Source organism: Acipenser ruthenus, chromosome 17, assembly GCF_902713425.1.
Source record: "Acipenser ruthenus chromosome 17, fAciRut3.2 maternal haplotype, whole genome shotgun sequence".
Lineage (NCBI taxonomy): Eukaryota > Metazoa > Chordata > Actinopteri > Acipenseriformes > Acipenseridae > Acipenser > Acipenser ruthenus.
Genome location: NC_081205.1, coordinates 2,281,953 through 2,295,539, shown reverse-complemented (window position 1 = coordinate 2,295,539; position 13,587 = coordinate 2,281,953). Strand labels below are relative to the sequence as shown.

At 38.2% G+C, this 13,587-nt stretch overlaps 1 protein-coding gene and 1 long non-coding RNA gene across 2 annotated transcripts; both read right to left on the bottom strand.

Annotated features, from left to right (window-relative positions):
- Positions 1-642: 642 nt before the first annotated feature.
- LOC117422824 (uncharacterized) lies at positions 643-9,070 on the bottom strand. The gene is made up of 3 exons (XR_004547697.3): positions 2,828-9,070; positions 2,096-2,160; positions 643-1,443 (listed from the first exon to the last, which is right to left on the bottom strand). It is a non-coding gene; the product is annotated as an uncharacterized LOC117422824 (long non-coding RNA).
- A 781-nt stretch (positions 9,071-9,851) lies between these two features.
- Positions 9,852-11,899, bottom strand: LOC117422837 (RING finger protein 222-like). The gene has a single exon (XM_034038037.3). It carries the CDS (start codon positions 11,481-11,483, stop codon positions 10,794-10,796), a length of 690 nt encoding a protein of 229 aa, XP_033893928.3. The 5' UTR covers positions 11,484-11,899; the 3' UTR covers positions 9,852-10,793.
- Positions 11,900-13,587: the final 1,688 nt, after the last annotated feature.

The window sequence follows — 13,587 nt, the reverse complement described above, 5'->3', positions numbered from 1 at the left end:
CATCATGTTTGATTTCCAAGTCTTAACCTCATGGTCTACCATTAAGACTGGTTCTGGAAATACAGTGGTATGATGGAAATGTGTGTGTGTGTGTGTTGAACATGGTTTGGCTATTGTACCACCCCATAGCAAGGTCTGGCAATGGCTAACCTTAGTAATTTCAATGGTTCATGTTTTAACCTTGACGAATACATGGTGTAACATGGTTTAAACATGATACAAATATCCAGGTGTAATACTGTGGTGCTTACTCAACCCACGGTGTGTGTCGTACAGTGCCATGATGGAAACGTTTACAAAGCTCGTCATACCCATGGGGCCTTGTTGTTTGTGGGTGGCGCTGGCTGTTGGAGGAACCAAAATTGGCTGCTGAGGTGAAACCACTGATCCGTGGCAAAATGTTTCCCTGCTTATACTAGCCCAGCCTTGTCTGCTTACCACAAGCCAAACACAGCCTGTACCGTGAATACTGCACCAATCCTCCTCATGCTGAACCAATTAAAAACCTACCTTTTTAAAGATGTCACCTGGTGTTGGTATGTATGTATGTATGTAACCACAAGGGATGCTTTTCTAGAAGATAATAACCTTAACAAATACTTTCTCACCTACCATTCCAGTTAACCCCTTATTGTTTGGAACATTAAAAGTCCTGCACACAAGTACGGACTGACTGTTGAGTTTAACCTTACAGCTGCACCTGTCCTGCCCTTTTCTCCCCCTGGGTGTCAGTATTGGGCAAGTGTGTTTGACTCCCACAGTATTATACATAGCTATTCCGTACAGACCACGTTTTTTTTTCTTTTTAAGACTTTGGTTGTACAAAAGCTCTCTTGTTGAAAATTAAACAATAGCAATAACAAAGAACACATTGATGAAGGTTGTGAGTGGTTTAAATTAAACATTTTATTCTATTTTTCTAAATGTAAAAGTACCCAAAAATGCTGGAACAAAATCTAGGGTACCTTTATCGAGAGGCTATTAAAGCACAGTCTATGAGGAAATACATACAGTGTCAACGCACTTGAAAAACATTAGTTCTAAAGGCATTATCAGATTTACAACAAGCAAACCTATTATTGTTGTGTGTTAAATTTGATAATCACAAAAGCTTTTTTTTAACATCAGAGCTAATGATTGTGCAGTAAGAATATATTTGCGATATTGCTTTGTATTTTTTTTTCCTGTCTGTGAAACTGACCAGGCTCAACTCTCATGTTTACTAGTCATATTTACATGCTAACATAATGCAATTGCATTTACCTTAAGTCTTTTTAAAAAATAAAGCATTGAAATAATATTACACATTAAAATAATATGCTGTACATTTGCAGGTCCCTCCAAAACAGTGATTCCTGTACAGCATAAATAATTGGACTAATGCAGACATACTGTGGTATAGCACATTCACGGGATGGGATCAAAGTGGTGGCCAAACATGGTCTGAAAAAAGAAGAAAAAATGACTGTCACTGTCCTTTCTTGCAATAATCTCATAAATCTCACCTGTTGTGTACTTCAACTCTTTATAGAACGCTCAAATGTGCAGTTTTGAAAGAAACACCTATTAAAGCATGATATGCGGTTCATTAAGACATCTGTTTGCAAGCCTGCAAGAGTCTTGCACATGAAGATAATTAATAGATAGGTGAGAGAAAGAAAGAAAGAAAGAGGAATACTACTGAGTATGTATTGCAATCTAGATGAGATAAACTCTCAATGAAAGTACTTGCTTTATTAAAACAAATGCTTGTGTTCAAGTAAAACATTTCCAACATGTAACACAGGCTCAATCTGTGCTGCTATTGAAATAAAAATAACAACAAAGCCAGGAAACTTTCAGGATCAAATTCCAAGCAGTACTTCAGCATTTCTTTTTTTTTAGCAATTCTTATCCTATCAACTAATAAAATGTTCATTTAGATCAATATGATTATAGATATATACATAAATAGACATTAATTACAGAGTTATATACATACATATTAATACATTAGTTGCACATTGTCCAGGTAGTGTGAATAGGGTGTAATAGATAGGATCAACTGGCTATACTAACTCATACATGAGCACTGCTCGACACTGTCATCTCTCACCTGTGTCCTTGCCACTGCATTTGTCCCAGATCCCGTAGTACAGAAAAAAGAACATTATTGGAAGACTGGAATAAAATAAGAAAGGCTGTTTGTGATTTAGGTGGCTGCCTACCAGCAGCAAACATGAGCTTTAATACAAGGCCATACGTTTCACAAAGCCCAATTCAGAAGGAGCTCTGACAATCATTGTAAACCATTTACAATTCAGCGGATAAAAGGACGGACACAGCAGTTCTGGAGAAGTTGAGCTAGAAAAGGGTTAACAAGACTAAGCCCAGCATCACGTACAGGTTACACACATTACTTAAGCTGGTAAATTAAAACAAAGGCATACTTTATGATTACTGAGGATCTAGTGACACCATAAATTTTAGAACTACCTGGTACACTTTTTCAGTCAAATTCTAACAATGGGGTCATGCTAGCATTAGTATCATTTTGAAGCTTGTTTCTAAAAAAAAAAAAGATCATAAGCTCTAGGGCATGTTCAAGTGTTATGTGGTGGGGGCGTGGGGCTTGTTGCCATGGTACCGGCTTGCCCGGGGAGGCAAGATTGCCATCTAAATGTAAGAGATGGCAAATATGTTTTTCTGCAAAGAAAGGCCAAAAGAAAGAACATTTAATCTCCATATCACTGCCCTAAAACACATAAGTTTCTTTTAACAAAGACATCGTCCAGCTGTTTTTCTTTTTAAAACATGTAATCTTTTCCCAAATTATATTTTTTCTTACCTCCGAGGTCCCTTTTGTCAGCCAGCTCGGGTGATATTCTGGCAAAAAATATTAGCCGATGAAGCAGGAACTTCTGAATGCAGACAGCAACAGCGGAGATTACAATTTTATACAAAATACAGCTCGGTCACAAGTCAGCACATACCAGTTCATTTGTTCAATCACAATGTACATTTATAAAGACCTATTTGAAATTGATTTGTGTGAGAACACAATCATACAAGTATGCAGGCTCATGTGTTACCATAGCTGCCAGAAATGTGTCTGAGGTGTCAAATTACACAATCACAGCTTTTTCTTTGCTATGTTATTTATCAAGTGTACTCACTATAACTTAATAAACTGTGCCATTATATCTACAAATACATATATGCAACATATACTGTAAGAATATACAGATAGCATTTTGGAAACAGCAAAGTAATCAAGTAATCAAACAAAAAACTGCCCAATCAAATAATAATTGTACTCAATAAGAAAAAAAAAAGGTAACTACAATCACGTTTAATAAATCTAGTGCAACATTTTTTATTGATTCAGCTATATGGTGTATGTGATCCTGAGTGGATGAAACAGATACAAATATATGTTTCCAAACTGGTTGCAAAACTGTGCATAAAAAGACATTGTTGGCTTACAGTCACATAACTAGAAATAAACACAGCAGCAATTTAAGTTGTAAAAAAAAGTTTAGTTGTATACTTGACTCAATATCACACTAAACCTTTCCACCTGAACTCCTGCAACAGACTTATCCAGAAGGCGATGAAACAAACCCGTCCTAATCTTCTCTGCGCTACCAGACTAACTTTTTGTTTTCTAAGCTTTCTCGCCAGCCCCCATTTTTATTGAACTCTTTTGGTCTCTACTGTAATAGTACTACAAGCAACTTCTATTTGGTATAAACCTCGTCTCTCTCTCTCACACACACCTGCCTACGACAAGTGCAATCAAGTGAAACCTAACCATGACATCTCCGGGTCCCCAAGGGTAATTAAAACCATCAAGGAGCCCAGCCGCTTTGATAGAATTACGCACCTGCTAGCCTGACTGCTGCCTCAAAGGGATTACCAACACAAAAGCTTTTCAGTTTACAGACGTTTGCTGATGTCCAAGCAGCAGTGCTTTGGAACTCATGGCTGCAGTGGCCTGTGTTTGTGTGTGACTGTTTAATCTACATTTTAGTGTTTGTTGGCAATCTTGTTTACCCTGTTGATGGTTTGGCTGAAAACCAACCCCTACCCTGATTTATTGTTTTTTCTTTATCTCAGGACGTGAGAATGCCTACAGCAGTCAGCTACAGGGACTGAAATCTTGAACAAAATGTTCTTGGGTTGTAAAAAACCAAGAAGCACCAAAGGCTTTGAAAATACTAAGCAACTTGGATTACCCTGTCCTTGTAAGGTTAGCAGGAATACACATTAATCACAGTCATAAAAGCTTCTTAACCCAGAAGCTCTGCATTACAGCAATGCTCTGCTTTGCAATTACAGACCTAAAATGTAGCCTACATACTTGAATGTGGCCCAGTTTTGTATTAATATTATTATGTTTGTTTGTTTGTTTTTTAAACAGTGAGTTATAAGATCACTTTCTTAACCAGTATTAAATATTGCAATCTGATCCTGTGGCTATTAGCTATTATAATAAATTAGAGGGAGATCCTATCTACTCAGTTGGATCATAATGAATGATACAAGTGGCTGAAGTATGTAGGGCAGAGACACAGAGGCACAACAATATACCATGAAGCCCTCCCTACCTTCACCTGATAAGAAGTTATTTCATCTCCAGTCAAAGGTAGATCATCGAAATTCATTACAATCTGGTGTCTGCTGGTAGCCAAATAAGAATCTGAGCTAACCGTAAAATAGTCAAGGGCTGTTTGAATTACGAGTGACCACAGAGAATGAACTACCTCTCTGTGCGCCTCATACTGCACCCAGAACTACAAATAGTGCCACATTTTGATGACTTTGAAAAAGACTTTTTGTTGAATTAATGAAGTTTAATATTGAGGATTTCTGTACTTACCCCATCTCATATTAACTTTACATCCCGTGTGGTGTGCAGGCGACATGAGCAGCGTTGGGGAAGTTACTTTTAAAAAGTAATCCATTCAGATACAAGTTACTTGAACAAAATTGTAACAAGTTACAGTGCCGCATTACTTCAAAAAAAAAATATATATTTACAGTTGCAAAGAGTTACTTCTTAAACAGTTTACATGTGTTCTTATGCCTGAAACACTTTGCAGACCCAGCTATCGAACCCACTCGTTCCTTTTGCTTTTACTGTTTATTTTTTTAGTCAGTATAAGGTCAGTCTTTCACCAGTTCTGGTACATCTGCAGTTGCACTAGCTTAATTTATTGTGCAATTACCCTTACGAACTTATCTTCAACGGCAATGCAGACAGTCATGCTACCATGGGTTCTGTACTGAGACACTAGCACAGTATGCAGTCACAGTGGAATGAGGTGAATGATACTATTGCATCTTCATAGTTTGTCATACCAATGGAATCAGAATGGTATTAACCAACACACCACGGTCAGGCAGTGCCATGGTATCATATGATTCATATCAGGCATGCTACTGTAGACAATCCCCTTGCAAAATGTTTTTGATTTGACTTATGATTGAACTGAATGGCTGTATTTGATTGAATGGGTGTATTTGCTTGAATGGGTGTATTTGATTGAATGGGTGTATTTGCTTGAATGGGTGTATTTGATTGAATGGCTGTATTTGATTGAATGGCTGTATTTGATTGAATGGGTGTATTTGATTGAATGGGTGTCTCATTGTACCTATAGTAGAACTCTGTTGTATTACAGTACATCTCAGGAAACTATCTCAGTGAGCATCTCGGAATGAATCTGTGAGTCTGTATAGAGATTTCCATTTTACTAACTTGCCAGTGTTGCAGGTGGGACAGAGATTACAGCTGCACACCCGTGAAACTCACCACACGACTGCCTGATCTACCAGCAGGGTCTTTACGGGATTCTTGCATACTTTAGTAGGGGAGATTTACAATACGCAGTGCAGTTGCCATGTGATGTACAAAAGAGAAAAAAGCAATACAGCTGTAGGCAGACTCATGTTCGGTATCAGACTGCTTCAGCAGCTTTTCTCATTGGTTGTGTTAAATGGCTGTGGGCACTCCCATCAACCACACACTAGTGCAATTAAACACAGTCTACAGATTGTTCGAGTGGCTGATCAAGCTGTAAAACCCCTCTCTTGTCTGTCACACCTAACAAAAGGTACAACATGTAATCAGTGTTGTTAAAATTATTGTTTAAAGGTTATCATGAGATAGAGACAATGACTAAGAGAATTGCTACTTAAAAAATCTCCAAGCTGTTCTTTAATTATGTTTGAATTCTGAGTGTCAGCTGTCCTTTACTGTATAACTGTGCTGGGACGTTGAACTACTAGACGTGAGGTTGAACATGCTGTGGCATTTTAAAGAGGTACTGAGTACCATCTACATGTCTTTCCTGTTTAATACACTTCTATGTGTTCTGTATGACTCTCAATTCTTGTTTATGCTTAATAACTATTCAACTAAAACATGATTTTAAAATGACTCATCAGGACACTGATTTTTCAGGGAGAAGCATATTATTGTTGCACAGGCTTTATAAGTTTGAGTGCCTATCACAACATCAATATGCCCCCCACCCCATCACAAAATTCAGGCCAATAGTAAATAATCTGTATAAGTGAATCCTGTGTCATCAAAGTCTTGTAAGTAAAGCTGAGGGAACACAAAGCCACTATTTCAGGAACAGTGGCTTGAAACCTGGTTCCAGGAGACAGGGACCTTGTTTGAGGTAGCTTTGCTGTATCATACCCCAAGTCTACCCTGCTGTGCCATGCAGTGGCCTGAAACCAAGTTCCAAGCCACAAAGTGGCTTTGTGCTCCCTCTAAGTGGTAAGATGCAGGCACAGAACTGATGTAGTAAACCTCTCCAAGGAGTATCGATGGCACATGTCACTTCAAACAGTTTCTGCATTTTCAAAAAAAACTAGAACTCATCAAGTACTTGCACTTGGTTATGCAAATCTACCCTGTGTCTGTAAATGACTGCCCCTTGATAATCCATAACTCCAAGCACTCAATCGTAAGATATAAAGTAGCACACGTAAAGACATCTGCAAGGTCGTCTCATGGTGAAATTTGTCTTTAGATTTGACTGAGTTTTTATTTAGTATGCAACTACACTATATGTCCCCTTGATAAACGGTGTAGTGCTGACATTGCTGGGAGTGAACAAGCTCACTAAATTCCTCACAGAAACGTCAACTAGTTACCAAAGAACAGGTAAATCCAGTAAATCTGTCCACGTTCAAACAATAGGACAATGCAGTCAACAATTAAATGCTGGCTAACAGATGCAAGGTGTCAATGAACTCTACAGACATGGTTATTATACAATGTGTAATAAATGCATTTAAAAGGTGAAGCGTATATTTATATAATAATAAATGTGTTTGCTAGTACATTCTTACATAGTTTAGACTTCATCCATAACCAGTATTTGAGAGATTTATTTGACCTCTATGAACTTAACCGCCTGCAGCAGCAGGAGGATATGACTACGCTTCGGAAGCTCAGGTTCAGCTTCAGGAAGCAACACAGAAATGTTTGTATGCTGATGATCTTCAGGACTTTCAGTCACATGTGTGCACCAGAAACTGTATCTCACTTGTGTACACGAACCAGATTGCACAGAAACACAACGGAAATGTAAGATACAACTTAACACACAAGGTCCTAGACTGTCCTTTAGCCTGACTCGTTTAACACAAACGTGTAGCCATGGCAAGTTAAGCACCTGTTAAAAGGATGTTATGAATATGACCTGAAAAGTTGACATTACAATGGTGCAATGAAAATGATTCTACAGCTTTAATTCCAGGACAGGGAAGTAGATTAAAAGGAGATAGACCTGCTGATGTCATCAAATGGCATTCCTGTCTGGTGGTGCATTTAAATGCGCTTCTTTAGTGTGACGTCACATCCGCTGCTAGGTGGGTCTAAATAAGCAGGCGAGTCAATGGCAAAAGGCATTAGTGCGTTTTAAAAACCTCTGTAAATTAAATTGTAAGAGGTCATTTTTAAAAATATATATATAAATAAAAAAAATAGTAAACAACAACTTTACAAATAAATTATAATAGCATCCGAGCTTGAATTTAGCGAGAAACTTGCCTCGGCATAGTAGGTTCTGTTTGGTTTGGTTGTGTACCATCATCACACACGAATGATTGTTAATCCCCTGCTTTGAACGAGTTCTATCCACTTTTAATATTGTTTAGAACCGCGTAGCAAAAATATCCAAGGAAGTACGTGTTTTGACGAAGGCACTAAAGAGTCGTATTTCCTTTTAGAAAAGAACACAGGATGCGTTCATGGAGATCATTCTGCTCAGATTCTTGCAGAATCTAACCAATTTAGCCAATGGATGCGTTCACTAAGACCATTCTTAGAAGACCATTGGCTAAACTTGTCAGATTCTGCACAGAATCTGCGCAGAATGATATCCGTGAACGCACCCATAGTATCTGCTGGCTCAACCAATCAGACAGCAGTACCACGAAAACGTAGCTAACCCATAATGAGACACGACACCGAGATAATTAAAGAAGGCTACAGTGTAATAAATACAAAGCCAATATAATCGGCATCTGAAATACAGGTCGTTGACTAATACAAGAACGATGCAGCAACAGATTCATTTAAATACAAGGAAGCGTTTTCCAGCAAATATACATTACTTTGATCATAGGCATGAGTCACATTTAACAAGACTATGGAATGTAAAGACGTTTGGGAAAAGTCATGCCTAGACAATTGAGTAAAGTTAAGATATAATGCATTTTTAGTGATGTTAGTAAATTGGTTAATACGTGCAGATGTGTATCTGTATATAACCCAATATAAATGTTAGATGAAGTCTCACATTTGTAGGGGTTGGTAATACTCAGCTGGGACCCCTCCATACTGGGCTATACATGTATTAATGCCCACTTTTATAATAATTCACAGGAGGCAGCAATATCGGGCATGATGTATGGATTGTCACAGGATAGCCATGGTGGTTATCCAAACAGGATTCCAATCTGACCAATTCCAATTCACATCTGTGGGATTTGAGTTGATATTCACAAAACATTTCCCCCCAGAGAAAGGTTTCAGCATGCAGTTTTTTTTTTTTTTTTTTTTACTGCATTTACTTTTCTTTCTATATATATATATATATATATATATATATATATATATATATAATATATATTGGTTACAGATTCATTGCTACTCAAGTGGACCAGATTCTGTGAAATGTGTTTCCCCCTATTGCGGTTAATGATAAGCAGATCACATGGGAGAAAGGGGTTCCAAGGTACAGTAAGGCAGGTGTCCTATGTACAAAAGAAGTGCTGTGTGGCTCATGCAACACAGAGAACCACCCGTAAGGGGGGTGACCGAGACAAATAACACCAGTATCATTACAAAGCTCGTTTCTTCAAGGGGGTTTCCAACAAAATAAAAGAACGCATTGAGGTAAGCCATTGAAGGAATGGAGGTGGATCAGCCACGAGAAAAAACAAAATCAGCTACAAGGAACTAAACTGTGCGTGAAATAAAAAACAGCATTGCCGTCTTGTTTTTATTTATTTGAAGCTCTGTAACGTCAACATTGTGTTTTCTTTTTACAGAAAGGAACAAATTGGTAAATGTACCCCTGTGGCGAATGCGTTGTGAACACCAGACTCTAGATTTACACACACTTTTGACAGCTACTTTTCAATGCCAAAATAAAGAAATAACAACAACAACAACAATAATAATAATAATAATAATAATAATACAGCCTCTGTTGTAGTCTTACTATACGGGATATATATATATATATATATATATATATATATATATATATATATATATATATATATATATATATATATATATATATATATATATATATATATATATAATACTACAAATGATATACAATACTCTGTACTATACATAAAACCTATTTTTACTTACGATATACCTACAATTCAATAAAACAAAGGGTAACTGAACACACACAGAATTTGGCATCACGTGTATATATATATAATCTGTACAGTATGGGAAAGGAAAGGACTGGTTTCATTATAACATTAGCGGTTAGGACAGGAGTGGGCAATGGCAGGACTTCCAATCCAGCTATCTGTTCTTTGTTTTTGCCCATGGTTATGCTATGCATTTATTATAGTTTACCCTGGTTTGCCATACCTGGATATTCTTTACAACGCTTTCACTATGCTTTATTACATTTTGCTATGCTTTTACTATGGGGAATATTTATAAGGGATAGTGCTGTAGAAAGATAGTCCCGATCTGAATCGGGCCAGTGTTTCATTCCAACCCTTATAAAACATATGAAAATATCCGCAATTGACGTAGTCTTACTATTCGCAATTGCAATTCGCAGTTTCTAAAGAGGAATACAATCTTTCAAACGGTACTGTTCCTTCCTAAAACTGAGGGTGATCAGGCTCGTTTTACATTAATAAGTGCATTTGTTTCCCCCTTCGATATACAAACATACCCTTTCTTAAAAACATATATTATTTTTAGATTGATTTCCCATTTAAACAAGAAACAAAAACACTTCCATTCAGGAGACTTGGCCAGTCCCCGAGGCTGCGGGTTTATAAATCATTATTCAGCAGTTCTACAGCAGTCAACATGTATAACTGCTGTATTAAATTCAATTCAAGTAAATCTGTGACGAATTCAACATGAATATGGTCTCCAAAATGCCCACTCAATGAAGTGCGTCCAACATCCATGATGCACAGTACACACTTCACTTTTTTGTTTGTTTGTTAAAGACACATTTTAAAGTTCACATTCACGATGAGTATAGGCAGCCAATGTGTAAAGTATCTATACGTGTCTATTTCAGAATCCAAGGCAGTATAGCAGCCACAATCGCCACGATGACGACCACAGTTAAAAACATTATTACCCACTGTAACCTGCAACAGCGCGCTTGACGATTGCCATTTCTAGTCGTAGCTGGCCTAATGCTGACCGTGTCCTCTTCGGACATCGGTCTGCCATGGCCACTGATGGTAAAAATCTGTGAGGGACTAGTTGGGCTCGTCGGGGCAGTACCAGTAGTAAGGTCTGGATCACTAGAACCAGTCCTTCTAAATATAAAGTCCTGGATTTGTCTACCTCTTGTTGTTCTGGCCGGGGCTGGACTTCCTACTTCTTCTAATGAGTCTAAGGAATTAAACTCATAAGACGCGTTCAAAGCTACTGGACTCACGGGGGACATGGGAACCTCCAATGTCTGTCTGTTTTTGTTGCTCGTGACTATGAGAGGAATTGATTTCTTCTTTTTGATGTATGTCAGGTGCCGGCATATGGGGCAGATGATGTTCTTCCGAACGATATCCCCGTGTCGGTTAAGGCTGACCAGAGTCTTTACCAGGCAGTCGTGGCAAAAGACGTGCCCACAAACGAGCGTCCTCTTTGCCTCTCGATAACTTTCATAGCACACGGGACACTCGTCCGAGCCGGCTTCGTTTTCATCTGACTCTTCTGGCTGCCGTGGAGGTGCGTCCTGAGAGTCGGGCATTCTTTCTTTTTAAACTCAAACCGCGTCGGCTAACTCCGAGCATTTAAAAAACAAACAACAAAAAAAAACCTTCATCTGTTGTGTGTCGGTAGATATCATTAACATCTGCTCAGCAGCTGGAGGGGGTCTCTGTGTCGTGTCCCCACTGTTGACAATGGCATTACACACAGAACAAGCTTAGCCAGCTGGAGGCTCGGTTTCCACTCCTGTCGGATCAGTCGTCTCGTCCTTGAAAGCACCTGCCCGCGGCTTTCTTTTTGTATTCTTATTTTACAGTCGTGCAGAGCATCACAGCAGAGGGTGACCAGAGAACACAACGAGCCAGACCCGGTCTAATGTTGAACAGCCTGGGTTTCAATCACAAAAGCGAGCTGCAATTTTGTGATCTGCGATGCGAGGTGTGTCTAAGAGTAGATTCAGTTGTCGAAGCTGCTAAACCTGATTTTCCAATTGTTGATGTGGGTAGTCGTAGCCTACAGCTCTGGTTTCTAATAACTGTACTTGTTATGATTGAAAAAGTAATAACAACAAACTATAAAACCCTCTCCATTGTTGACATCGAAGGGCTGTATAGCCCCTTCCGTCAGTCACGATATTTTATTTGGGTTAGGGTTAATATTCTAAGTTTGTGTGAACTCTGTGGAATTTGAGAAGCCAAAACTTTGGAGAAACATACACGCATTCTATAATAGATACAGAGATATGAAATGTATCATGGTACGCACGCAGCGAGTGACTGGAGGGGATAGTGAAATCTATGGGATAGTATCAGTCTTTGGAGAAGTCCACAGCAGTTCTATGCAGTTCTGTACAGTAAGTCGACCCCATCCAACATGTGATCAGGCTCCAACGCACAGGTGCACTGTTGAAAATGCAGCAGTGTAACCAGAATGTGTAGCTTTATGTAAACTGGATGTATTAAATGTGTTTTAATTAGGATTTTTCAAAAACTCTATATACTGTATGCGAAAAAATAAAGAACTTGTAACAGTTGCATATGCAATTGCTGTTACAGGACTCTTCCTGGCTGTTAAGTTGACTGAGGATTTGTAAGAATGATGATCTTGAGAGAAGATGGATTTTTTTTGTTTAAATCCTTGGTTTAAGGTGCAGTCATGTACACGTCCGTATAAAGCAATATTTTAACTTACTGTTTAATAACTAAACCATCTTTTCTACATGCATGTACACACACACACACACACACACACACACACACACACACACACACACACACACACACACACACACTGGAAAGTTACCATACAGTACTTTATTTGTGCCGCTACTCTTCTAAGAGCAGGTCTGCCCTCTTGTGAATAAAATCGGTACTGCAAGAAGAGTCTGATTTCATTAAACCGAGGTCAGTACATCCAGTCCACGTCTTTGTTCCAACCATATCGTTAAATATTACATTGAACTAAATTAAACCCTTAAGCACTGAATAAATGCATTGTAAGTATTAAACCTGTTAATTTGTTATTGCATTTATTAAAACATGAACATGGCTGGAACAAAGACCTGGGCTGGATATCATCAAGGTTATTGACCACAGCACTAGATACTGGCTGTGTGCGATTATTTAGAAAAGATCAGCCCGATGATAGACAATACAATCTTTTTGACACCAGGGGGTGGCAGATTTCTACGGAACAACCTAGTTTGTATTCCAGTTAACTCACTTCACCATGAATGTAATTACTTATTGCTACATCTGAATCACCAACTTATCCGGGAAAACTGGCAATTCTACTCCTAAAAACAATATAGAAAAACAACAACATGAATAATAATAATATATAGCTATATAAATGTATTTAATACCCCTAAATAATAATAATAATAATAATAATAATAATAATAATAATAATAATAATGATGATGATGATGCTACCTTTGCAAAACAGTGTTGCACATGTGTATCTGAGGTTACTTTCATTATTTTCGAGAAAAAGCTGCGCTTCAATGAGAACAATTCTGGGCATGCGCAGTGCAAGGTGAACATTGTAACAGGTTGCCTACATTGACGTCACACCTGTCCTGCTGAAGTTATAAATAGATCTCCTTCACAAGAACTTCTATAAAAATAATGGCACTGAATATT

Excerpts from the sequence above, each read along its gene's own strand:
- LOC117422837 (XM_034038037.3), bottom strand. The coding sequence starts at position 11,483 with ATGCCCGACTCTCAGGACGCACCTCCACGGCAGCCAGAAGAGTCAGAT.